At 51.0% G+C, this 22,466-nt stretch overlaps 1 protein-coding gene across 1 annotated transcript in view; it reads right to left on the reverse strand.

Moving 5' to 3' along the window:
- The window catches only part of pcdh7a (protocadherin 7a), an 89,665-nt gene extending 80,079 nt beyond the window's left edge, over nt 1-9,586 (reverse strand). The window contains exons 1-3 of the mRNA XM_046327616.1: nt 8,551-9,586; nt 7,572-8,123; nt 6,059-7,253 (exon numbers count right to left, since the gene is read on the reverse strand). Coding sequence (XP_046183572.1) covers nt 6,059-7,253; nt 7,572-8,123; nt 8,551-9,506 — 2,703 coding nt within the window. The 5' untranslated portion in view covers nt 9,507-9,586. The remainder of the gene's footprint in view (nt 1-6,058; nt 7,254-7,571; nt 8,124-8,550) is intronic.
- Nucleotides 9,587-22,466: the final 12,880 nt, after the last annotated feature.

The following is a 22,466-nucleotide window of genomic DNA, read 5'->3' on the forward strand; positions in this document are numbered from 1 at the left end:
CCTCTGTTCTCCTCTGTTCTCCTCTGTTCTCCTCTGTTCTTCTCTGTTCTCATATGTTCTCTGTTCTCCTTTCTCATATGTTCTCTGTTCTCCTTTCTCCTTTCTCCTCTGTTCTCCTTTCTCCTCTGTTCTTCTCTGTTCTTCTCTGTTCTCATATGTTCTCTGTTCTCTGTTCTCCTCTGTTCTCCTTTTCTCCTCTGTTCTCTGTTCTCCTTTCTCCTCTTTCTCCTCTGTTCTCCTCTGTTCTCCTCTTCTCCTCTGTTCTCCTCTGTTCTCTCTCTGTTCTCGTATGTTCTCTGTTCTCCTTTCTCCTCTGTTCTCCTCTGTTCTCCTTTCTCCTCTGTTCTCCTCTGTTCTCCTTTCTCCTCTGTTCTCCTCTGTTCTCCTTTCTCCTCTGTTCTCCTCTGTTCTCATATGTTCTCTGTTCTCCTTTCTCCTCTGTTCTCCTCTGTTCTCCTCTGTTCTCCTCTGTTCTCATATGTTCTCTGTTCTCCTTTCTCCTCTGTTCTCCTCTGTTCTCCTGTTCTCCTCTGTTCTCCTCTGTTCTCCTCTGTTCTCTCTGTTCTCTGTTTCTCCTCTGTTCTCCTTTCTCCTCTGTTCTCCTCTGTTCTCCTTTCTCCTCTGTTCTCCTCTGTTCTCATATGTTCTCTGTTCTCCTTTCTCCTCTGTTCTCCTCTGTTCTCTCTGTTTCTCCTCTGTTCTCCTCTGTTCTCCTCTGTTCTTCTCTGTTCTTATGTTCTCATATGTTCTCTGTTCTCCTTTCTCCTCTGTTCTCCTCTGTTCTCCTCTGTTCTCCTCTGTTCTCCTCTGTTCTCCTTTCTCCTCTGTTCTCCTCTGTTCTCATATGTTCTCTGTTCTCCTTTCTCCTCTGTTCTCCTCTGTTCTCCTTTCTCCTCTGTTCTCCTCTGTTCTCATATGTTCTCTGTTCTCCTTTCTCCTCTGTTCTCCTCTGTTCTCCTCTGTTCTTCTCTGTTCTCATATGTTCTCTGTTCTCCTTTCTCCTCTGTTCTCCTCTGTTCTCCTCTGTTCTCCTCTGTTCTCCTCTGTTCTTCTCTGTTCTCCTCTGTTCTCATATGTTCTCATATGTTCTCCTTTCTCCTCTGTTCTCCTTTCTCCTCTGTTCTCCTCTGTTCTCCTCTGTTCTCATATGTTCTCTGTTCTCCTTTCTCCTCTGTTCTCCTCTGTTCTCCTTTCTCCTCTGTTCTCCTCTGTTCTCCTCTGTTCTTCTCTGTTCTCATATGTTCTCTGTTCTCCTCTGTTCTCCTCTGTTCTCTGTTCTCCTGTTCTCCTCTGTTCTCCTCTGTTCTCCTCTGTTCTCCTCTGTTCTCCTCTGTTCTTCTCTGTTCTCATATGTTCTCTGTTCTCCTCTGTTCTCCTCTGTTCTCCTCCGTTCTCCTTTCTCCTCTGTTCTCCTCTGTTCTCCTTTCTCCTCTGTTCTTCTCTGTTCTCCTTTCTCCTCTGTTCTTCTCTGTTCTCATATGTTCTCTGTTCTCCTTTCTCCTCTGTTCTCCTCCGTTCTCCTTTCTCCTCTGTTCTCCTCTGTTCTCCTTTCTCCTCTGTTCTTCTCTGTTCTCATCTGTTCTCTGTTCTCCTCTGTTCTCCTTTCTCCTCTGTTCTCCTCTGTTCTCCTTTCTCCTCTGTTCTCCTCCGTTCTCCTTTCTCCTCTGTTCTCCTCTGTTCTCCTTTCTCCTCTGTTCTTCTCTGTTCTCATATGTTCTCTGTTCTCCTCTGTTCTCCTCTGTTCTCCTCCGTTCTCCTTTCTCCTCTGTTCTCCTCTGTTCTCCTTTCTCCTCTGTTCTTCTCTGTTCTCATATGTTCTCTGTTCTCATCTGTTCTCTGTTCTCCTTTCTCCTCTGTTCTCCTCTTTTCTCATATGTTCTCCTCTGTTCTCCTCTGTTCTCCTCTGTTCTCCTTTCTCCTCTGTTCTTCTCTGTTCTCATATGTTCTCTGTTCTCCTCTGTTCTCCTCTGTTCTCCTCTGTTCTCCTCTGTTCTCCTTTCTCCTCTGTTCTTCTCTGTTCTCATATGTTCTCTGTTCTCATCTGTTCTCTGTTCTCCTGTTCTCCTCTGTTCTCCTCTTCTGTTCTCCTCTGTTCTCCTCTGTTCTCCTCTGATTTGGTCTCCTCTGTTCTTCTCTGTTCTCCTCTGTTCTCCTCTGTTCTCCTCTGATTTGGTCTCCTCTGTTCTTCTCTGTTCTCCTCTTCTGTTCTCCTCTGTTCTCCTCTGATTTGGTCTCCTCTGTTCTCCTCTGATTTGGTCTCCTCTGTTCTTCTCTGTTCTCCTCTTCTGTTCTCCTCTGTTCTCCTCTGATTTGGTCTCCTCTGTTCTCCTCTGATTTGGTCTTCTCTGTTCTCCTCTGATCTTCTCTGTTCTCCTCTTATTGTTTCTGTTCTGTTCTGTTCTTCGCTGTTCTGCAGTCTTCTTCTGTCCCATTCACATTCTGCTGAGCATGCCTCTAGCACACTGTGTGTGGGTGTGTGTGTGTGTCTCTGCTATGTGTGTGTATGTGTGCATGCTAGGTGTGTGTGTATATGCAGCATGTGTGTGTGTGTGCATTCCTGCAATCCTGTGGGTGTGTCTCCTTGTAAGTGTTCAACAGGAGAATGCAGCACTACCACTTTAGCTCTAGCAGTGCCTCATCATCCATCCTGACACATCTCTCCCTCCCTCCCTCCCCCCCTCCCTTCCCCCAGCTCCCACAGGAGTCTTCCGCTCTGCTGCACCAAGGTTTGTACTGCTTAGCTTTAAACACCAGAACCGTTTCACTGTGCAGGTAGTGCTGTGCCTCTCTTGATATCGATACAATGAATAGCTAGTGGTGTAGCTTTAGTTAGCGGTGCAGCTTTAGTTAGCGGTGTAGATTTAGTTAGCGGTGTATCTTTAGTTAGCGGTGTATCTTTAGTTAGCGGTGTATCTTTAGTTAGCGGTGTATCTTTAGTTAGCGGTGTATCTTTAGTTAGAGGTGTAGCTTTAGTTAGCGGTGTAGCTTTAGTTAGTTGTGTATCTTTAGTTAGCGGTGTAGCTTTAGTTAGCGGTGTATCTTTAGTTAGCGGTGTATCTTTAGTTAGCGGTGTATCTTTAGTTAAGAGGTGTAGCTTTAGTTAGCGGTGTAGCTTTAGTTAGTTGTGTATCTTTAGTTAGCGGTGTAGCTTTAGTTAGCGGTGTATCTTTAGTTAGCGGTGTAGCTTTAGTTAGCGGTGCAGCTTTAGTTAGCGATGTAGCTTTAGTTAGCGGTGCAGCTTTAGTTAGCGGTGTATCTTTAGTTAGAGGTGTAGCTTTAGTTAGCGGTGTAGCTTTAGTTAGTTGTGTATCTTTAGTTAGCGGTGTAGCTTTAGTTAGCGGTGTAGCTTTAGTTAGTTGTGTATCTTTAGTTAGCGGTGTAGCTTTAGTTAGCGGTGTATCTTTAGTTAGCGGTGTAGCTTTAGTTAGCGGTGCAGCTTTAGTTAGCGATGTAGCTTTAGTTAGCGGTGCAGCTTTAGTTAGCGGTGTATCTTTAGTTAGCGGTGTATCTTTAGTTAGCGGTGTAGCTTTAGTTAGCGGTGTAGCTTTAGTTAGCGGTGCTGCTTTAGTTAGTTGTGTATCTTTAGTTAGCGGTGTATCTTTAGTTAGCGGTGCAGCTTTAGTTAGCGGTGCAGCTTTAGTTAGCGGTGTAGCTTTAGTTAGCGGTGTATCTTTAGTTAGCGGTGTATCTTTAGTTAGCGGTGTATCTTTAGTTAGCGGTGCAGCTTTAGTTAGCGGTGTAGCTTCAGTTAGCGGTGCTGCTTTAGTTAGCGGTGTAGCTTTAGTTAGCGGTGTAGCTTCAGTTAGCGGTGTATCTTTAGTTAGCGGTGTAGCTTTAGTTAGCGGTGCAGCTTTAGTTAGCGATGTAGCTTTAGTTAGCGGTGAATCTTTAGTTAGTGGTGTGACTTTAGTTAGCGGTGTATTTTTAGTTAGCGGTGTATCTTTAGTTAGCAGTGCTGATTTAGTTAGAGGTGTATCTTTAGTTAGCGGTGAATCTTTAGTTAGCTGTGCTGCTTTAGTTAGCAGTGTAACTTTAGTTAGCGATGCTGCTTTAGTTAGCTGTGCTGCTTTAGTTAGCGGTGTAGCTTTAGTTAGCGGTGAATCTTTAGTTAGCTGTGCTGCTTTAGTTAGCAGTGTAGCTTTAGTTAGCGATGCTGCTATAGTTAGCTGTGCTGCTTTAGTTAGCGGTGTAGCTTTAGTTAGTGGTGAATCTTTAGTTAGCTGTGCTGCTTTAGTTAGCAGTGTAGCTTTAGTTAGCTGTGCTGCTTTAGTTAGCAGTGTAGCTTTAGTTAGCGATGCTGCTTTAGTTAGCGATGCTGCTTTAGTTAGCGGTGCAGCTTTAGTTAGCGGTGAATCTTTAGTTAGCTGTGCTGCTTTAGTTAGCAGTGTAGCTTTAGTTAGCGATGCTGCTATAGTTAGCTGTGCTGCTTTAGTTAGCGGTGCAGCTTTAGTTAGCGGTGAATCTTTAGTTAGCTGTGCTGCTTTAGTTAGCAGTGTAGCTTTAGTTAGCGATGCTGCTTTAGTTAGCTGTGCTGCTTTAGTTAGCAGTGTAGCTTTAGTTAGCGATGCTGCTTTAGTTAGCGGTGTAGCTTTAGTTAGCGGTGTAGCTTTAGGGACAGGAGTTATTCATTACCTTGTGACCTAAACATGAAACACCCTGGGCCCTTGTTATGGCTGAAAACTAAGGAGAACTCCAGGTCCAGGTTGAAGCCTATAACAAGGGCACAGAGTTATGCCTGGGACAGGTTCAGTTGCAACAAAAAGAACCAGACGTTTGATTGCGATAGAATTGTAGAGTGGAACCAGAACACAATAGAATGGTGTTGGAAGCATGTTGTAATCTAGAACTCCTTGACATTACACCATAGACAGTTTGGTTTGACTGGAACAGCCCAGCAGAGCACAGCTCTCAATACACAGTAATGGACTAGAAGGATATCAAAGTTTAATGGTCACAGACACAGATATGAAGACGTTATCTGTGTTACTGCCTCCAACGCACAAGGAATTCTCTCTGACAGTGAAATGATGCCAAGGTGTGTGTGTGTGTGTGTGTGTGTGTGTGTGTGTGTGTGTGTGTGTGTGTGTGTGTGTGTGTGTGTGTGTGTGTGTGTGTGTGTGTGTGTGTGTGTGTGTGTGTGTGTGTGTGTGTGTGTGTGTGTGTGTGTGTGTGTGTGTGTGTGTGTGTGTGTGTGTGAGAGAGAGAGTGGTGGAAGGATGCCAAAGTGATTAGTGAATGAAATGGCAACGCAGCAGAAAATGACTCAACTCATGTTTTTATCAGTAGGAGTCACAAGTTGGCCAATGAGAAACTAGATGGAAATGTTTCTTCATAGCCAGGAGTTTTCCTAACCCCGTAACCTGTACCAGGAGAACGTCTGGACCGCAGTTTCATGTGTCAACTCAGACCTTGACCTGGGGTCTCCTTAACTTAAACGTCTTTATTCTATCCCAACACTAGCACACCTGATCAAACTAATTAACTAATCACCAAGCCCTTTGAGCAGTTGAATGAAGTGTGATAATAGGTTGATTCGATCCATCCATTTGTCTGCCCTCTATTGCTCTGGTCTGGTCTACACTGTTCTTATTAAAAGATGAAATGATGTCCCACTCTGAGCGGCCCCATTCCATTATACCATTCCGTTGTTCCATTCTAATTTATTCCATTCTATTGTTCAATTCTAATTTGTTCCATTCTAGAATTCCATTTTCATTTGTTCTACTGTTCCATTCTAAGTTGTTCTAATCGATCCCTACCATTCCATTATAAGCTGGTGCATTGCATTGGTCCATTCTAAGCTATTGAGCAGGAGAAGTGTAAATATAGCCTGTATAGAACAGTAAGGCCTTAACACATGGACTCAATGTCACCAAAGTCAGAACGGAATAGAGAAGAGGTATGCATGTACAGTATGTAGGGGTCTCAAATAGCACCCTATTCCCTACACAGTGCACTACATTTGACCAGAGTCAATGGGGGGGCTGGTCAAAAGTAGTGCACTTCATAGGGAATAGGGTGCCATGTAGGACACATCCAAAGACATATTCATAATTACCTGTGCGTCCACCAGTGTAGCGTTGACCAGACTCTCGTTGATGAAGACGTGGACCAGCGCGGTGGCGCAGAGCGACGGCTCTCCACTGTCGTTGACCCTGACCACCAGGCGATGCAGCCCCCTGTGTCTCCTCTCTAGGGGCTCTGCCACGGTGATCACTCCACTGGCCAGGCCGATCTCAAACAGCCTGAAGGGGTTCCCTCCTACCAGGGAGAAGCGCAGGTCAGCGTTGCGGCCAAAGTCCGAGTCCGACGCGGCCACGGTTCTGACGATGGTCCGGGTGGAGGAGGCCGGGGGGAGGAGGGTGTAGGAATCGTTGGTGGGTGAGGTCACGGAGGGGGCGTTGTCGTTCTCATCAGTTACGATGAGGGAGACTGTCGCCGTGGCGGAGCGAGGCGGAGCCCCACCGTCGACGGCCCGGACGCGGAAGGTGTAGGTGGAGCGGCGTTCCCGGTCAAAGGCCACGGAGGAGAAGATCGTCCCTGTGTTGTTCTCTATGGAGAACGTGTCTTCACCTCTTCCTCCTCCCTCCTCTCCTACTCCCTTGTTCTTCTCCCCTCCTCCTCCCTCCACCTCTTCTCCTTCTTCTTCCTCCATCTCTACGAAAAGACTCAGCTCCGCGTTCTCACCCTCATCCGCATCTGTTACCGTTACCATGCCGACTGGGCTGTTGGCAAGGAGGTTCTCCTTCACGTAGAACGTGAACACTTCCTGAACAAACTTGGGAGTGTTGTCGTTGCGGTCGGTCACCATGATTACCACCGTGGCCGACCCCTGCAGCGAGGGGAATCCCTTATCCCTGGCGATCACCTGGAACTCGTACCTCTCCCTGACCTCCCGGTCCAGAACCCCCGTCGCACGGATATCCCCATTATCAGCATCAATATAGAACAGGCCGTTAACGGACGGATCCAACGAATACACAATCTCTGCATTCTTCCCGGAATCGGAATCCGCCGCAACCACGGTGACCACACGCTCTCCTGGTTGGTTGTTCTCGGCAAAGTGGACCTCCACCACGGCCTGGGCGAAGGCAGGAGTGTGGTCGTTGATGTCCACTACCCTGACCATGAGAGAGCTGTTGCTGGAGAGAGACGGGGAACCGGAGTCGACTGCCACGATGGTCACGCTGTACTCCTTAGTGGCCTCGTAGTCCAACAGGGCCGACGTGTGGAGGAAATACTTCTTACGGTTTCTAAGGAAACAAGGTTCAATATTAACGGAAAATTACAAAGAAATGAATCAATATAATTACTTCCTCCTGTGGAAGGAGAGTTACATCGCAAAATCTAAATATAGGACATTTTGAATTTATATGGCTCAAATTAACATAACGTATGTGATTTTTGTGAATTTCAGCTAAACGTATCTGTCAGGTTTATGTTATGGTGCTGTACGTTGATGCTCCAATACTATTTCAGCCTCTCGGTGCGCCGTGCTGGAATACTCTGAACTTAACTTTATAAATGAAAATAAAATAAACTCGAAACAGATCAATGTGTTTTCATCTCACCTGTCGAAGGCGTCGTCCGCGGGCAGTGGCAGGAGCGCCGTCTCTCCCGCTGGTTTCAGGGTGAACGGTACGTCCCCGACCACCGTACAGGTCACCGCTCCGTTCTCCCCCTGGTCCCGGTCTGACACCTGAACCAGCGCCACCGGCGTGTCCACCAGAACATTCTCCGGTACCAGCGCCACTCCGTCCCTCACCAGAATCCGTCCGATCTTCCTGATCTCCACGACCGGAACGTTGTCGTTCTCATCCCGGACCACCAGGACTACGGTCGCCCGGTCGGTGCGCGGCGGCTGACCGCGATCCCTTGCCGTAACCGTGAACCGTAACTGGGCCACTTCCTCCCGGTCAATCCTGTGGAGGACGCTCAGCCAACCGGTAGCCTCGTCCAGTCGGAGGAGACGGCGGACAGATTCCGTGGCAGCGCCGAAGACGTACTCCACCTGTCCGTTGACGCCGACGTCGCGGTCCGACGCGCGCACCTGGAGGACGGGGGTTCCGGGAGGCGCATTCTCCGCCATCTCGGCCTCATAGATGGCTCTCTCGAAGCGCGGGCTGTTGTCCATAAAGAAATACCATGTATTTAGAAAACATTGTTTGTGCTTTTCAACCTAATTTAGCTAGTGATGCTTTATACTAATTTAGCTAGTGGTGATCTATGCTAATTTGGCTAGTGGTGCTTTATACTAATTTAGCTAGTGGCGCTTTACACTAATTTAGCTAGTGGTGCTCTATGCTAATTTAGCCAGTTGTGATCTATGCTAATTTAGCCAGTTGTGCTCTATGCTAATTTAGCCAGTTGTGCTCTATGCTAATTTAGCTAGTGTTTCTCTATGCTGATGCTACTATTCCAGCTCTTTAGTTTAATGGGTAAACCAATCCAACTTTTTAGACAGTTTACTCTCCATTAGTCAGCACCTCTACTAACATTTTTGGGTGTGCCTCAGCTCATGCTTTTCACGAGACTACGTTTTCATCCTACCTGTTGTCGTTGACATCGGTGATGGCGACACGGAGGAGCGCCTGGGAAGAGCGAGGAGGGTTCCCACCGTCCCGGACCCGTAGAACCAGCTCATACGAGTCGCGTGCTTCACGGTCCAGAGGGCCTTTCACGATCAGCTGCGGTTGTTTCTCGCCGTCGGGCGTGTCGGCGACCTGGAGCTCAAACACACTGCTCCTCACACCTCCTCCTGCACCTCCTCCTGCACCTCCTCCGTTGTTATCCAATGCTCCTCTCCTCCTATCCCCTCCTCCTCCTGTTCCATCCGCTCTTCCCATAGGCCCCCCGGCTGCTCTCCTCGCTGACCCCAACCCTGACCCCGCCGACCCGGAAGAGCTGCCATCTTGAATCAACTCATAACGATCAATCCCATTGTGCCCGAAGTCGCGATCCGTCGCCGTGGGTAACAGATACAGCGTGCCTATTGGACGGTTCTCCTCGACAGATAATGTCAGCACTGACGACGGAAACGAAGGAGTGTTGTCATTGATGTCGGTGATGACCACACGGCCCTCAAAGAGATCCACCCAACTCTGGAGCGGACCGATCACAGACACTTCGAAGTCCAGGAAACACTCGTTCTCATCGAAGATCATCTGACACTGGGACAGCTTCTCCCGGTCAATCCTCCGCTGCCCGGTAGTCAGCTCCCCGGTAACGTTATCAATCTTGAAGAACTCCGAGCCGCTCTCCAGGGCGAATGTGACATCTCCGGAGCCGGTGCCCGCGGACAGGCCGAGGTCGGCAGCCACATTACCGATCATAACGTCTGCGGGGCCCTCCTCAGCCACCCGGTAACGGAGAGCCGAGTCAGCGACCGGGAGCTGAGTCATCGTTAGTAGGAGAAGGACTAGGAGGTGGAACTCCCCCGGTCCAGTTAGCGTTACCGAGCAGGAGAACACTGCTCCACCACAGACACCTACCCCTGTCCTCCGCATGGCTCCCGCCGTTCCCCTCCTCTCTCTCTCTCTCTCTCTCTCTCTCTCTCTCTCTCTCTCTCTCTCTATTCCCCTCTCTCTCTCTCTCTATTCCTCTCTCTCCCTGTCTCTTTCCCCTCTCTCTCTCTCTCTCTCTCTCTCTCTCTCTCTCTCTCTCTCTCTCTCTCTCTCTCTCTCTCTCTCTCTCTCTCTCTCTCTCTATTCCCCTCTCTCTCTCTCTCTCTCTCTCTCTCTCTCTATTCCTCTCTCTCCCTGTCTCTTTCCTCTCTCTCTCTGGGTATCTATATTTCTACCTTTCCCTCCTTCTCTGTCGTTAATGTGTCTATCTGGGCTGTATATCTTTGTTCCCTCTCTTTCTCTCACTCTTCCCCCGTCTCTCTCTCCCCCTCCCACTCTCCCCTCTCTCTCTCTCCCTCTCCCCCTCCCTCTCTCCCCCTCTCTCTCTCTCTCTCTCTTGGCAGTTCCGCTGCCTGGGGTTCAGGAAAGCTTCACAGCACTCTAATAACACACTGCAGATCAGACTCTCTGTGGTTAATGTGATCGGGTTGGATATCTCTGTTTCAGTCAGGATCTCTGTTTTCTCTATTCTTTTGTCTTTCTCTTTATTGTTGAGATTTTGGGTTTAAAAATAAACTTCCTCTAAGTCTCGCTGGGATGTTCAGAGCACAAAGATATCAGCAAATCCATCCAGCAAGAAGAGAGAAACCAAATCATCCACTCACGTTAATTAATCCACTTGACTCTCTCTCGCTCTCTCTTTTTATGATGGAGACGTATTCCGTTTCTCCCTCTCTTGAGGACTCTCGTATCAGTTATATTAGTCCGTTAGTAATTTCGCTTAATTCCGGTCGCGTTCCGGGGGACCGAGGGGCTCTCTCGGCGGTTTTGACGAGTTGAAGAGAAACTGCAATGCAGCACTTCCACAAAGAAAACTGTACACGACTCTGTCTCAGGACCCCGAATCACTAATGTTGTGAAAAAATATTTACATCCACAAAGCGTAACACAATCGGTTTAAAAGTAAAGTATTTGATATCGTCCGGTAATCGTTTAGAGTTTAATTGTGGTTTCTTACCTCTCGCTCCCCGGTATGAGTCTGAACTACGCGTGTGTTTTTCCCCGCAGTGAAGCAACGTGCCAAGCAGTTGGTCGAATGCCTTCACGGAACTTCACAAGACAATAGTGCTTTTCACAGCCACTTCCCGGGACGGAATAATAATCTAAACCGTAAACCGGAGCTCGCTCACATCAGCAACCCTTGTTTTTTTTAAAAAGCAAAAGAGATCCCGAAGTCAACAAACCGGTCAATTATAATTCCTTGTGCGTTCGCGAGGATGTTTCGGTCATGAACCGAGAGAAAATGCGTATTTTCCAAGAGTCCTGCATTCCATCGTTCATTCTCCACGCTCGCCTTCTCCCTCTTTTTCTTTCTCTCACCTGCACGTTCTACTGCACTGCATGTGCGCGCGTGGCTTGCTTTCTGCCTGATCTGAAATGATGCTGCAGTCTCTCTCTCCCCCTCTCTCTCTCTCTCTCTCTCTCTCTCTCTCTCTCTCTCTCTCTCTCTCTCTCTCTCTCTCTCTCTCTCTCTCTCTCTCTCCGCCTCTCTCTCTCTCTCACTCTTCACTGCAACATTTCCCTAGCCACGTAACTTGATCGTTCAGCTGAAACGGGAGAACGGAACGAGAGGCAGTGTTGTGTCGCTCACGGTGTGTGCGTGTGTGTGTGTATCGGTAACAGACCTATCCTCCTCGCTGTCACTGCACTAGATTCAATGTGGCGTTTACGTGGCTCAGGGTGGGATGAGATGAGGGGAATATCTTTATTCACAAAGAGGATGCAGGGAAGGAAGGGATATTGGTTGTCAGAGGAATATAATGGGAACGTATTCTGCACAATCGGCATTTTATTTTATTGTGTTGTACGGTTGCCAGCCAGCGTTGGACAGGCTACGGGGACTGGGGTTTAAATGGAAATCGCCCCACTAACGTAATACCGGCACAAACACACACGTTTTAATAATGACTGAGACTTCTTTATCCAGTTATGACCCACAACAGCTCATCTGAATGTCATCATTCATCCGGCGGCATGTGGTTCTCTGATGACGTCTCATAGTAACAGCTATCAGATTTATATGAATACACGATATGACCCCTGTGGCTAAAGGTCGAAGGGCAAACATATAGACTAATAATAATAATAAGGATATTATTTAATAATTTATAATAATATATATTTTCATTTTACATGATTAGGCCTGTAAAAGGGTAAGTATTATATTTGAATAGTTTGTTTTATTTTCGTCAATATTTGAGTCAGTCGGTTAGAATCGTTGCAGTATAGTTCTTGTTTGGTATAGTTGTTCCCTGTAGAATAATGAAGTAGCGTTTTCTTTTGTCTGACTGCGGCACTAAACACACACACACACACACACACACACACACACACACACACACACACACACACACACACACACACACACACACACACACACACACACACACACACACACACACACACACACACACACACACACACACACACACACACACACACACACACACACACACACACACACACACTATATATACTGAAGACGTTACAGCCACAGACTCTCTCTATCTCCGCGGGCTGACCCGCAGCACGCGCTGCTCGGTGAGCGCAATGCAGCAACCGGCTCCTCTCGTGCAGTGTACCGCTAGGCTACAGAACGCAACAAAAGGCGTCGCGGAGGGAAGAGGAGAGAGATAAGGCTTTACCTGCAGTACCTCTCTCTCTCTTTCTCTCTCTCTGTCCTCCATCCCACCGCAACCACAATCCCAATGCCCCCTTCCCTCCTTCCAGCTCTCCTGGTTTCTTTCCCTTTAATTAAATTATACCAGGCCCGGTCCAGTCAGGGCCGACAATGTTACCCCCAACCCACCAGGATTCGGTCCGGAAGTGGGGGAAGGAGGGGCGGGGGGCTTCCCCGGTCTCCACTCCATTCATAACGCTGTGAGGGAGACGCAGGTCATGTACAGTATGCTGAGACAGCCGTTAAAGCGCGGCTCTGAGGGATGGGACAACATGGTAACTCGTCTCTCTCTCTCTCTCTCTCTCTCTCTCTCTCTCTCTCTCTCTCTCTCTCTCTCTCTCTCTCTCTCTCTCTCTCTCTCTCTCTCTCTCTCTCCGTGCTGCATTGGTAGCAGGAGGATTTGTGTCTTTAGCATTCCGGCAGCGTCGACACACGCTGCCTCCTCGGTGCTCCCGCGCCCTCTGTTGTTCGATCCGCATGTGACTTTGATTTCCGTTGAAATCAATCGGCGTCTGTGGGTGCTGGTGCTGAGTGTGTGTATGTCGCTCTGTTGTGCAGGGTGGTGATGATAGGGGAGGGGAGGGGAGGGGGGGGCTTACATCGTCAATGCCTGATCTATGTTATGTATAACATTACTAAGCAGAATGAGCAACATGACATCACAACATCAACAAAGACACACAACAACAGACGAACATAAATAAATACACTACCGGTCAAAAGTTGTAGAACAGCAAAGCTGTCATCAAGACAAAGGGTCGAAGAAGAATCTAAAATCTAAAATACATTTTGATTTGTTTAACACTTTTTGGGGGGTTATGACATTAATCCATATGTGTTATGTCATAGTGTTGATGTCTTCACTATTATTATACAATGTAGAAAATAGTAAACATAAAGGAAAAACCCTTGAATGAGAAGCTGTGTCCAAGCTTTAGACTGCTACTGTATATATATATATATATATATATATATACTATTTGTTTTCATGTATTGCCTGGATCCACCTGGAAAAATTCTGGGCTTCATAAACTATTTGAGCATTCTGTTAGTCTGTCAATACAATTCAATCAGTTTGTAAATGTCAGCAGTCCGGTTTAGAAGGTGCATCATACCAAAATGACTAAAGTCAAATATCTGAACAAATATCTGCTATCTTCCACAGACGTTAGACAATACACTCATTTGACGTGAATAATCTCTATAGAGAGAGAGGGGGAGGGAGAGAGAGAGGGAGAGGGGAGGGAGAGAGATAGGGGGAAGGGAGGGGGAAGGGAGGGCGAGAGGGGGGAAGGGAGAGAGAGGGGGAAAGGGAGAGAGAGAGAGGGGGAAGGGAGAGAGAGAGAGAGGGGAAGGGAGAGTGAGAGAGGGGGGGGAAGTGAGAGAGAGAGGGCAAAGGAGAGAGAGAGAGAGGAAGGGAAGGGAGAGTGAGAGAGAGAGGGGAAGGGAGAGAGAGAGAGAGGTGAAGGGAGAGAGAGATAGGGGAAGGGAGAGAGAGAGGGGAAGGAGAGTGAGTGAGAGAGAGAGGGGAAGGGAGAGTGAGAGAGAGAGGGGAAGGGAGAGTGAGAGAGAGAGGGGAAGGGAGAGTGAGAGAGAGGGGGAAGGGAGAGTGAGAGAGAGGGGGAAGTGAGAGAGAGAGGGCAAAGGAGAGAGAGAGGGGGAAGGGAGAGAGAGAGAGAGGGGAAGGGAGAGTGAGAGAGAGAGGGGGAAGGGAGAGAGAGGGCAAAGGAGAGAGAGAGAGAGGGGGAAGGGAGAGAGAGAGGGGAATGGAGAGAGAGAGGGGGAAGGGAGAGAGAGAGAGGGAAGGGGGAGAGGGAGAGTGAGAGAGGGGAAGGGAGAGAGAGAGAGGGGAACAGAGAGTGAGAGAGAGAGGTGAAGAGAGAGAGATAGGGGAGAGGGAGAGAGAGAGAGGGAAGGGGAGAGTGAGAGAGAGAGGGGAAAGGAGAGACGGAGAGAGAGGAAGAGAGAGAGAGAGGGGAGAGAGAGAGAGAGAGAAGGGGAGGAGAGAGAGAGAGAGGGGAAGGGAGAGAGAGAGGGGGGAAGGAGAGAGAGAGGGGAAGGGAGAGTGAGAGAGAGAGGGGAAGGGAGAGTGAGATAGAGGGGAAGGGAGGGAGAGTGAGAGAGAGTGGAACAGAGAAGAGGGGAAGGGAAGGAGAGAGAGAGAGGGGAAGGGAGAGAGAGAGGGAAAGGAGAGAAGAGGAGAGAGAGAGAGAGAGAGATAGGAGAGAGAGAGAGAGAGAGAGAGGGAAAGGAGAGAGAGGGGAAGGGAGAGAGGGGAGGGGAAGGGAGAGAGAGAGGGAAGGGAGAGAGAGAGAGGGAAGGGAGAGTGAGAGAGAGAGAGGGGAAGGGAGAGTGAGAGAGAGGGGAGGAGAGAGAGAGAGAGAGGGAGAGAGAGAGAGAGGGAGAAGAGAGAGAGGCGGGAAGGGAGAGGAGAAGAGAGGGGAAGGGAGAGAGAGGGGAAGGGAGAGAGAGGGAAGGGAGAGAGTGAGAGAGAGAGAGGGGAAGGGGAGAGAGAGAGGGGAAGGGAGATTGAGAGAGAGAGGGGATGGAGAGAGAGAGGGCAAGAGAGAGAGGGAAGAGAGAGGGGGAAGAGAGAGAGAGAGGGAAGAGAGAGAGAGAGAGAGAGTGAGAGAGAGAGAGGGAGGGAGAGAGAGGAGAGAGGAGAGAGAGAGAGGGGAAGGAGAGAGAGAGAGGGGAATGGAGAGAGAGAGGTGGGAAGGGAGAGAGAGAGAGAGAGAGGAAGGGGGAGAGTGAGAGAGAGAGAAGGGAGAAGAGAGAGGGGAAGGGAGAGAGAGAGAGAGGGGAAGGGAAGGGAGAGAGGGAGAGAGAGGGAAGGGAAGAGAGAGAGGGAAAGGGAGAGTGAGAGAGAGGGGAGAGAGAGAGAGAGGGGAGGGAGAGAGAGAGAGAGAGAGAGAGAGAGAGAGAGAGAGAGAGAGAGAGGGGAACAGAGAGTGAGAGAGAGGGGAAGGGAGAGTGAGAGAGAGAGGGGGGAAGAGGAGAGAAAGAGGGGGAGAGAGAGAGAGGGGGAAGGGATAGTGAGAGAGAGAGGGGAAGGAGGAGAGAGAGAGGGGAAGGGAGAGAGAGAGAGAGTGGAACAGAGAGAGGGGAAGAGAATGGAGAGAGAGATAGGGGAAGAGGGAGAGAGAGAGAGAGAGAGAGAGAGAGAGGGGAAGGAGAGAGAGAGGGGAAGGGAGAGAGAAAGAGGGGAAAGAGAGAGAGAGGGAAGGGAGAGTGAGAGAGAGGGGAAGGGAGAGAGAGAGGAGAGAGAGGGGAAGGGAGAGTGAGAGAGAGAGGGAAGGGAGAGGAGAGAGAGGGGAAGGAGGAGAGAGAGGGAAAAGAGAGAGAGAGGGGAAGGAGAGAGAGAGGGGAAGGGAGAGAGAGAGAGAGGGGAAGTGAGAGTGAGAGAGAGAGGGGAAGGGAGAGTGAGAGACAGGGGAAGAAGGGAGAGAGAGAGAGAGGGAACAGAGAGTGAGAGAGAGGGTGAGGGAGGGAGAGAGAGATAGGGGAAGGAAGAGAGAGAGAGGGGAAGGGAGAGAGAAAGAGAGGGAAAGGGAGAGAGAGAGAGAAGGAAGGGGAGAGAGAGAGGGGAAGGGAGAGTCAGTGAGAGAGAGGGGAAGGGAGAGTGAGAGAGAGGGGAAGAGAGAGTGAGAGAGAGGGGAAAGGAGAGACGGAAAGAGGGGAAGGAGAGAGAGAGAGAGGGGAACAGAGAGGGAAGGGAGAGAGAGAGAGGGGAAGGGAGAGAGAGAGGGGAAGGGAGAGAGAGAGAGAAGGAGAGGGAGGGAGAGAGAGGAAGGGAGAGAGGGAGAGGAGGGGGAGAGAGAGGGGAAGAGGAGAGAGAGAGGGGAAGGGAGAGTGAGAGAGAGGGAAGGGGAAGGGAGAGAGGGAGAGAGAGGGGTAGGGAGAGTGAGAGAGAGAGGGGAAGGGAGAGAGAGAGAGGGAAGGAGAGAGAGAGAGAAGGGAGGAGAGAGAGAGAGGGAAAGAGAGGAGAGAGAGAGGGAAGAGAGAGAGAGAGAGGGGAAGAGAGAGAGAGAGAGAGAGAGAGAAGGAGAACAGAGAGAGAGAGAGGGAAGGGAGAGTGAGAGAGAGAAGGGGGAAGGGAGAGAGAAAGAGGGGAGGGGAAGGGAGAGAGAGAGAGGGGAAGGGATAGGGAGAGAGAGAGGGAAGTGGAGAGGGAGAGAGAGGGAAGGGAGAGTGAGAGAGAGGGAAGGGAGGGAGAGAGAGGGGAAGGGAGAGAGAGAGAGGAGAGGGAAGGGAGAGAGAGAGAGAGGGGGAAGAGAGAGAGAGGAAGGGAAGGAGAGAGAGAGAGAGGGAAAGAGAGAGAGAGAGGGGAGAGAGAGAGAGAGGGGAAGGGAGAGAGAGAGGAAGGGAGAGAGAGAGAGAGGGAAGAGGGAGGAGAGAGAGAGAGGGAAGGGATAGTGAGAGAGAGAGGGGAAGGAGAGTGAGAGAGAGAGGGGAAGGGAGAGTGAGAGAGAGAGGGGAACAGAGAGGGGAGGGAATGGAGAGAGGAGAAGGGGAAGGGAGAGAGAGAGAGGGAAGAGAGAGAGAGAGGGGAAGGGAGAGAGAGAGGGGAAGGGAGAGAGAGAGAGGGGAAGGGAAGAGAGAGAGAGGGGAAGAGAGGGGAAGAGAGGAAGGGGAGTGGGTGAGAGAGAGAGGGAAGGGAGAGGAGAGAGAGGGGAGGGGAGAGAGAGAGGGGAAGGAGAGAGAGGGGAAAAAGAGAGAGAGAGGGGAAGGGAGAGAGAGGGGAAGGGAGAGTGAGAGAGAGAGAGGGAAGTGAGAGAGGGAGGGAGAGTGAGAGAGAGAGGGGAAGGGAGAGAGAAGAGAGGGGAAGGGAGAGTGAGAGAGAGGGAAGGGAGAGAGGAGGAGAGAGAGAGGGGAAGGGAGAGAGAGAGAGAGGAAGGGGAGAGAGAGAGAGGGGAAGGGAGAGAGAGAGAAGGGAAGGGAGAGTGAGAGAGAGAGGGAGAGGGAGAGAGAGGGCAAAGGAGAGAGAGAGAGAGGGAAGGAGAGAGAGAGAGGGGAATGGAGAGAGAGAGAGGGAAGGGAGAGTGAGAGAGAGGGGAAGGAGAGTGAGAGAGAGAGAGGGAAGGGAGAGAGAGAGAGAGAGGAAAGGAGAGAGGAGAGAGGGGAAGAGAGAGAGAGAGGGGAGAGAGAGAAGAGAGAGGAGGGGAGGGAGAGAGAGAGAGAGGGGAAGGAGAGAGAGAGAGAAGAGAGAGGGAAGGGAGAGTGAGAGAGAGAGGGAAGGGGGGAGAGTGAGAGAGAGAAGGAGAGAGAGGAGGGAAAGTGAGAGAGAGAGGGAAGGGAAGGAGAGAGAGATAGGGGAAGGGAGAGAGAGAGAGAAGAGGAGAGAGAGGGAAAGGGAGAGTGAGAGAGAGGGGAAAGGGAGAGAGGAGAGAGGGGAGAGTGAGAGAGAGAGAGAGAGGGGAAGGGGAGAGAGAGAGGGGAGGGAAAGTGAGAGAGAGGGAAGGGAATGGAGAGAGAGATAGGGGGGAGAGAGAGAGAGAGAGAGAGAGAGAGGGAGAGGAGAGAGAGAGGGGAAGGGAGAGAGAAAGAGGGGAAGGGAGAGAGAGAGGGGAAGGGAGAGTGAGAGAGAGTGGAAGGGAGAGGGGTGAGAGAGAGGGGAAGGGAGAGTGAGAGAGAGGGGAGGGAGAGTGTGAGAGAGGGGAAGGGAGAGAGAGAGGACAAAAGAGAGAGAGGAGAGGGGGAAGGGAGAGAGAGGGAAGGGAGAGTGAGAGAGAGAGAGGGGAAGGGAGAGTGAGAGAGAGAGGGAAGGGAGAGTGAGAGACAGGGGAAGGGAGAGTGAGAGAGAGGGGAACAGAGAGTGAGAGAGAGGTGAAGGGAGAGAGAGAGAGAGAGAGAGAGGGGGAAGGAGAGTGAGAGAGAGGGAAGGGAGAGAGAGAGAGAGGAAGGGAGAGAGAGAGGGGGAAGGGAGAAAGAAAGAAGGGAAGGAGAGAGAGAGGGGAAGGGAGAGAGAGAGAGAGAGGGGAAGGTAGAGTCAGTGAGAGAGAGGGGAAGGGAGAGTGAGAGAGAGGGAAGGGAGAGTGAGAGGAGAGAGAGGAAGGGAAGGGCGAGTGAGAGAGAGGGGGAAAGGAGAGACGGAAAGAGGGGAAGGGAGAGAGAGAGAGAGGGGAACAGAGAGTGAGAGAGAGAGAGAGGGGAAGGGAGAGAGAGAGGGGAAGGGAGAGAGAGATAGGGGGGAAGGGAGAGAGAGAGAGAGGGGAAGGGGAAGGAGAGAGAGAGAGGGGAAGGGAGAGAGTGAGGGAAGGGAGAGTGAGAAAGGGGAAGGGAAGGGAGAGTGAGAGAGAGGGGTAGGGAGAGTGAGAGAGAGGGAAGGGAGAGAGAGATAGAGGGAAGGAGAGAGAGAGGGGAAGGGAGAGAGAGAGAGGGAAAGGGAGAGTGAGAGAGAAGGGGAAAGGAGAGACGGAGAGAGGGGAGAGAGAGAGAGAGAGAGAGAGAGAGAGAGGGGAACAGAGAGTGAGAGAGAGGGGAAAGGGAGGAGAGAGAGAGGGGGAAGGGAGAGAGAGGGGAAGGGGAAGGAGAGAGAGAGAGAGGGAAGGGATAGTGAGAGAGAGGGGAAGGGAGAGTGAGAGAGAGGGTGGAACAGAGAGAGGGGAAGGGAAGGGAGGGAGAGAGAGAGGGAAGGGAGAGAGAGAGGAGGGAAGGGAGAGAGAGAGAGAGAGAGAGAGAGAGAGAGAGAGAGGGGAGAGAGAGAGGGGAAGGGAGTGAGAGAGAGAGAGAGAGGGAAGGGAGAGAGAAAGAGGGGAAGGGAGAGAGAGAGGGGAAGGGAGAGAGAGAGAGAGTGGAAGGGAGAGTGGGTGAGAGAGAGGGGAAGGGAGAGTGAGAGAGAGGGGGAGGGAGAGAGAGAGAGAGGGAAGGGAGAGAGAGAGAGGGAAAAAGAGAGAGAGAGGGGGAAGGGAGAGAGAGAAGGGGAAGGGAGAGAGAGAGAGAGAGAGGGGAAGTGAGAGTGAGAGAGAGAGGGGAAGGGAGAGTGAGAGACAGGGGAAGGGAGAGTGAGAGAGAGGGGAACAGAGAGTGAGAGAGAGGTGAAGGGAGAGAGAGATAGGGAAGGGAAGGGAGAGAGAGAGAGGAAGGGTAAGAGAGAGGGGAAAGGGAGAAAGAAAGAAGGAAGGGAGAGAGAGAGAGGGGAAGGGAGAGTGAGAGAGAGGGGAAGGGAGAGTGAGTGAGAGAGAGGGGAAGGGAGAGTGAGAGAGAGAGGGGAAGGAGAGTGAGAGAGAGGGAAAGGAGAGAGGGAAGAGAGGGGAAGGGGAGAGAGAGAGAGGGGAACAGAGAGTGAGAGAGAGGGAAGGGGAGAGAGAGAGGGGAAGGAGAGAGAGAGAGTGAGAGAGAGGGAAGGGGAGAGAGAGAGAGAGAGGGAAGGGAAGAGAGAGAGGGGAAGGGAGAGAGTGAGGGGAAGGGGGGAGAGTGAGAAAGGGGAAGGGGAAGGGAGAGTGAGAGAGAGGGGTAGGGAGAGTGAGAGAGAGGGGAAGGGAGAGAGAGATATGGGAAGGGAGAGAGAGGGGAAGGGAGAGAGAGAGAGGGGAAAGGAGAGAGAGAGAGGAGAGAGAGAGAGAGAGAGAGAGAGAGAGAGAGAGAGAGAGAGAGAGAGAGAGAGAGAGAGAGAGAGAGAGAGAGAGGGGAGAGGGAGAGAGAGGGGGAGAGAGGGAAGGGAGAGAGAGATAGGGAAGGGAGAGAGAGAGAGAGAAGGGAAGGGGAGAGAGAGAGGGGAAGGGAGAGAGAGAGGGGAAGGGAGAGTGAGAAAGGGAAGGGGAAGGGAGAGTGAGAGAGAGGGGTAGGGAGAGTGAGAGAGAGAGGGGAAGGGAGAGAGAGATAGGGGAAGGGAGAGAGGGGAAGGAGAGAGAGAGAGGGAAGGGAGAGTGAGAGAGAGGGGAAAGGAGAGATGGAGAGAGGGGAGAGAGAGAGAGAGAGAGAGAGAGAGGGGAACAGAGAGTGAGAGAGAGGGGAAGGGAGAGTGAGAGAGAGAGGGGAAGGAGAGAGAGAAAGAGGGGAAGGGAGAGAGAGAGAGGGGAAGGGATAGTGAGAGAGAGAGGGGAAGGGAGAGTGAGAGAGAGAGGAACAGAGAGAGGGGAAGGGAAGGAGAGAGAGATAGGGGAAGGGAGAGAGAGAGAGAGAGAGAGAGAGAGAGAGAGAGAGAGAGAGAGAGAGAGAGAGAGAGGAGAGGGAGAGAGAGGGGAAGGGAGAGAGAGAGAGGGAAGGGAGAGAGAGAGAGGGGAAGGGAGAGAGAGAGAGAGGGAAGGGGAGAGTGAGAGAGATTGGAAGGAGAGTGGGTGAGAGAGAGGGGAAGGGAGAGTGAGAGAGAGGGGAGGGAGAGGAGAGAGAGGGGGAAGAGAGAGAGGGCAAAAGAGAGAGAGAGAGGGGGAAGGGAGAGAGAGAGGGGAAGGAGAGAACAGAGAGAGAGAGAGAGGGAAGTGAGAGTGAGGGAGAGAGAGAGGGAAGGGAGAGTGAGAGACAGGGGAAGGGAGAGGAGAGAGAGAGGGGAACAGAGAGTGAGAGAGAGGTGAAGGAGAGAGAGATAGGGGAAGGGAGAGAGAGAGAGGAAGGGTAAGAGAGAGGGGAAAGGGAGAAAGAAAGAAGGGAAGGGAGAGAGAGAGGGAAGGAAGAGAGAGAGGGGGAAGGGAGAGTGAGTGAGAGAGAGGGGAAGGGAGAGGAGAGAGAGGGGAAGGGCGAGTGAGAGAGAGGGGAAAGGAGAGACGGAAAGAGGGAAGGGAGAGAGAGAGAGAGGGGAAGAGAGACAGAGAGTGAGAGAGAGAGAGAGGGGAAGGGAGAGAGAGAGGGGAAGGGAGAGAGAGATAGGGAAGGGAGAGAGAGAGAGAGAGGGGAAGGGAGAGAGTGAGGGGAAGGGAGAGAGTGAGGGGAAGGGAGAGTGAGAAAGGGGAAGGGGAAGGGAGAGTGAGAGAGAGGGGTAGGGAGAGTGAGAGAGAGGGGAAGGGAGAGAGAGATAGGGGAAGGGAGAGAGAGGGGAAGGGGAGAGAGAGAGAGGGGAAGGGAGAGTGAGAGAGAGAGAGAGAGAGAGAGAGAGAGAGAGAGAGAGAGAGAGAGAGAGAGAGAGAGAGAGAGAGAGAGAGAGAGAGAGAGAGAGAGAGAAGGAGACAGAGAGAGAGAGGGGAAGGTAGAGAGAGATAGGGGAAGGGAGAGAGAGAGAGAGAGGGGAAGGGAGTGAGAAAGAGGGGAAGGGAGAGAGAGAGGGGAAGGGAGAGAGAGGGGAAGGACAGATTTTTCGAGGACAGATTTTTTCCATCTACATAATATTGCAAAAATCAGAAACTTTCTGTCCAAAAATGATGCAGAAAAATTAATCCATGCTTTTGTCACTTCTAGGTTAGACTACTGCAATGCTCTACTTTCCGGCTACCCGGATAAAGCACTAAATAAACTTCAGTTAGTGCTAAATACGGCTGCTAGAATCCTGACCAGAACCAAAAAAATTGATCATATTACTCCAGTGCTAGCCTCTCTACACTCGCTTCCTGTCAAAGCAAGGGCTGATTTCAAGGTTTTACTGCTAACCTACAAAGCATTACATGGGCTTGCTCCTACCTATCTCTCTGATTTGGTCCTGCCGTACATACCTACACGTATGCTACGGTCACAAGACACAGGCCTCCTAATTGTCCCTAGAATTTCTAAGCAAACAGCTGGAGGCAGGGCTTTCTCCTATAGAGCTCCATTTTTATGGAACGGTCTGCCTACCCATGTCAGAGACGCAAACTCGGTCTCAGCCTTTAAGTCTTTACTGAAGACTCATCTCTTCAGTGGGTCATATGATTGAGTGTAGTCTGGCCCAGGAGTGGGAAGGTGAACGGAAAGGCTCTGGAGCAACGAACCGCCCTTGCTGTCTCTGCCTGGCCAGTTCCCCTCTTTCCACTGGGATTCTCTGCCTCTAACCCTATTACAGGGGCTGAGTCACTGGCTTACTGGGGCTCTCTCATGCCGTCCCTGCAGGGGGTGCATCACCTGAGTGGGTTGATTCACTGTTGTGGTCATCCTGTCTGGGTTGGCGCCCCCCCTTGGGTTGTGCCGTGGCGGAGATCTTTGTGGGCTATACTCAGCCTTGTCTCAGGATGGTAAGTTGGTGGTTGAAGATATCCCTCTAGTGGTGTGCGGGCTGTGCTTTGGCAAAGTGGGTGGGGTTATATCTTTCCTGTTTGACC

The sequence above is a fragment of the Oncorhynchus gorbuscha genome, linkage group LG24, assembly GCF_021184085.1.
Source record: "Oncorhynchus gorbuscha isolate QuinsamMale2020 ecotype Even-year linkage group LG24, OgorEven_v1.0, whole genome shotgun sequence".
Taxonomy (NCBI): domain Eukaryota; kingdom Metazoa; phylum Chordata; class Actinopteri; order Salmoniformes; family Salmonidae; genus Oncorhynchus; species Oncorhynchus gorbuscha.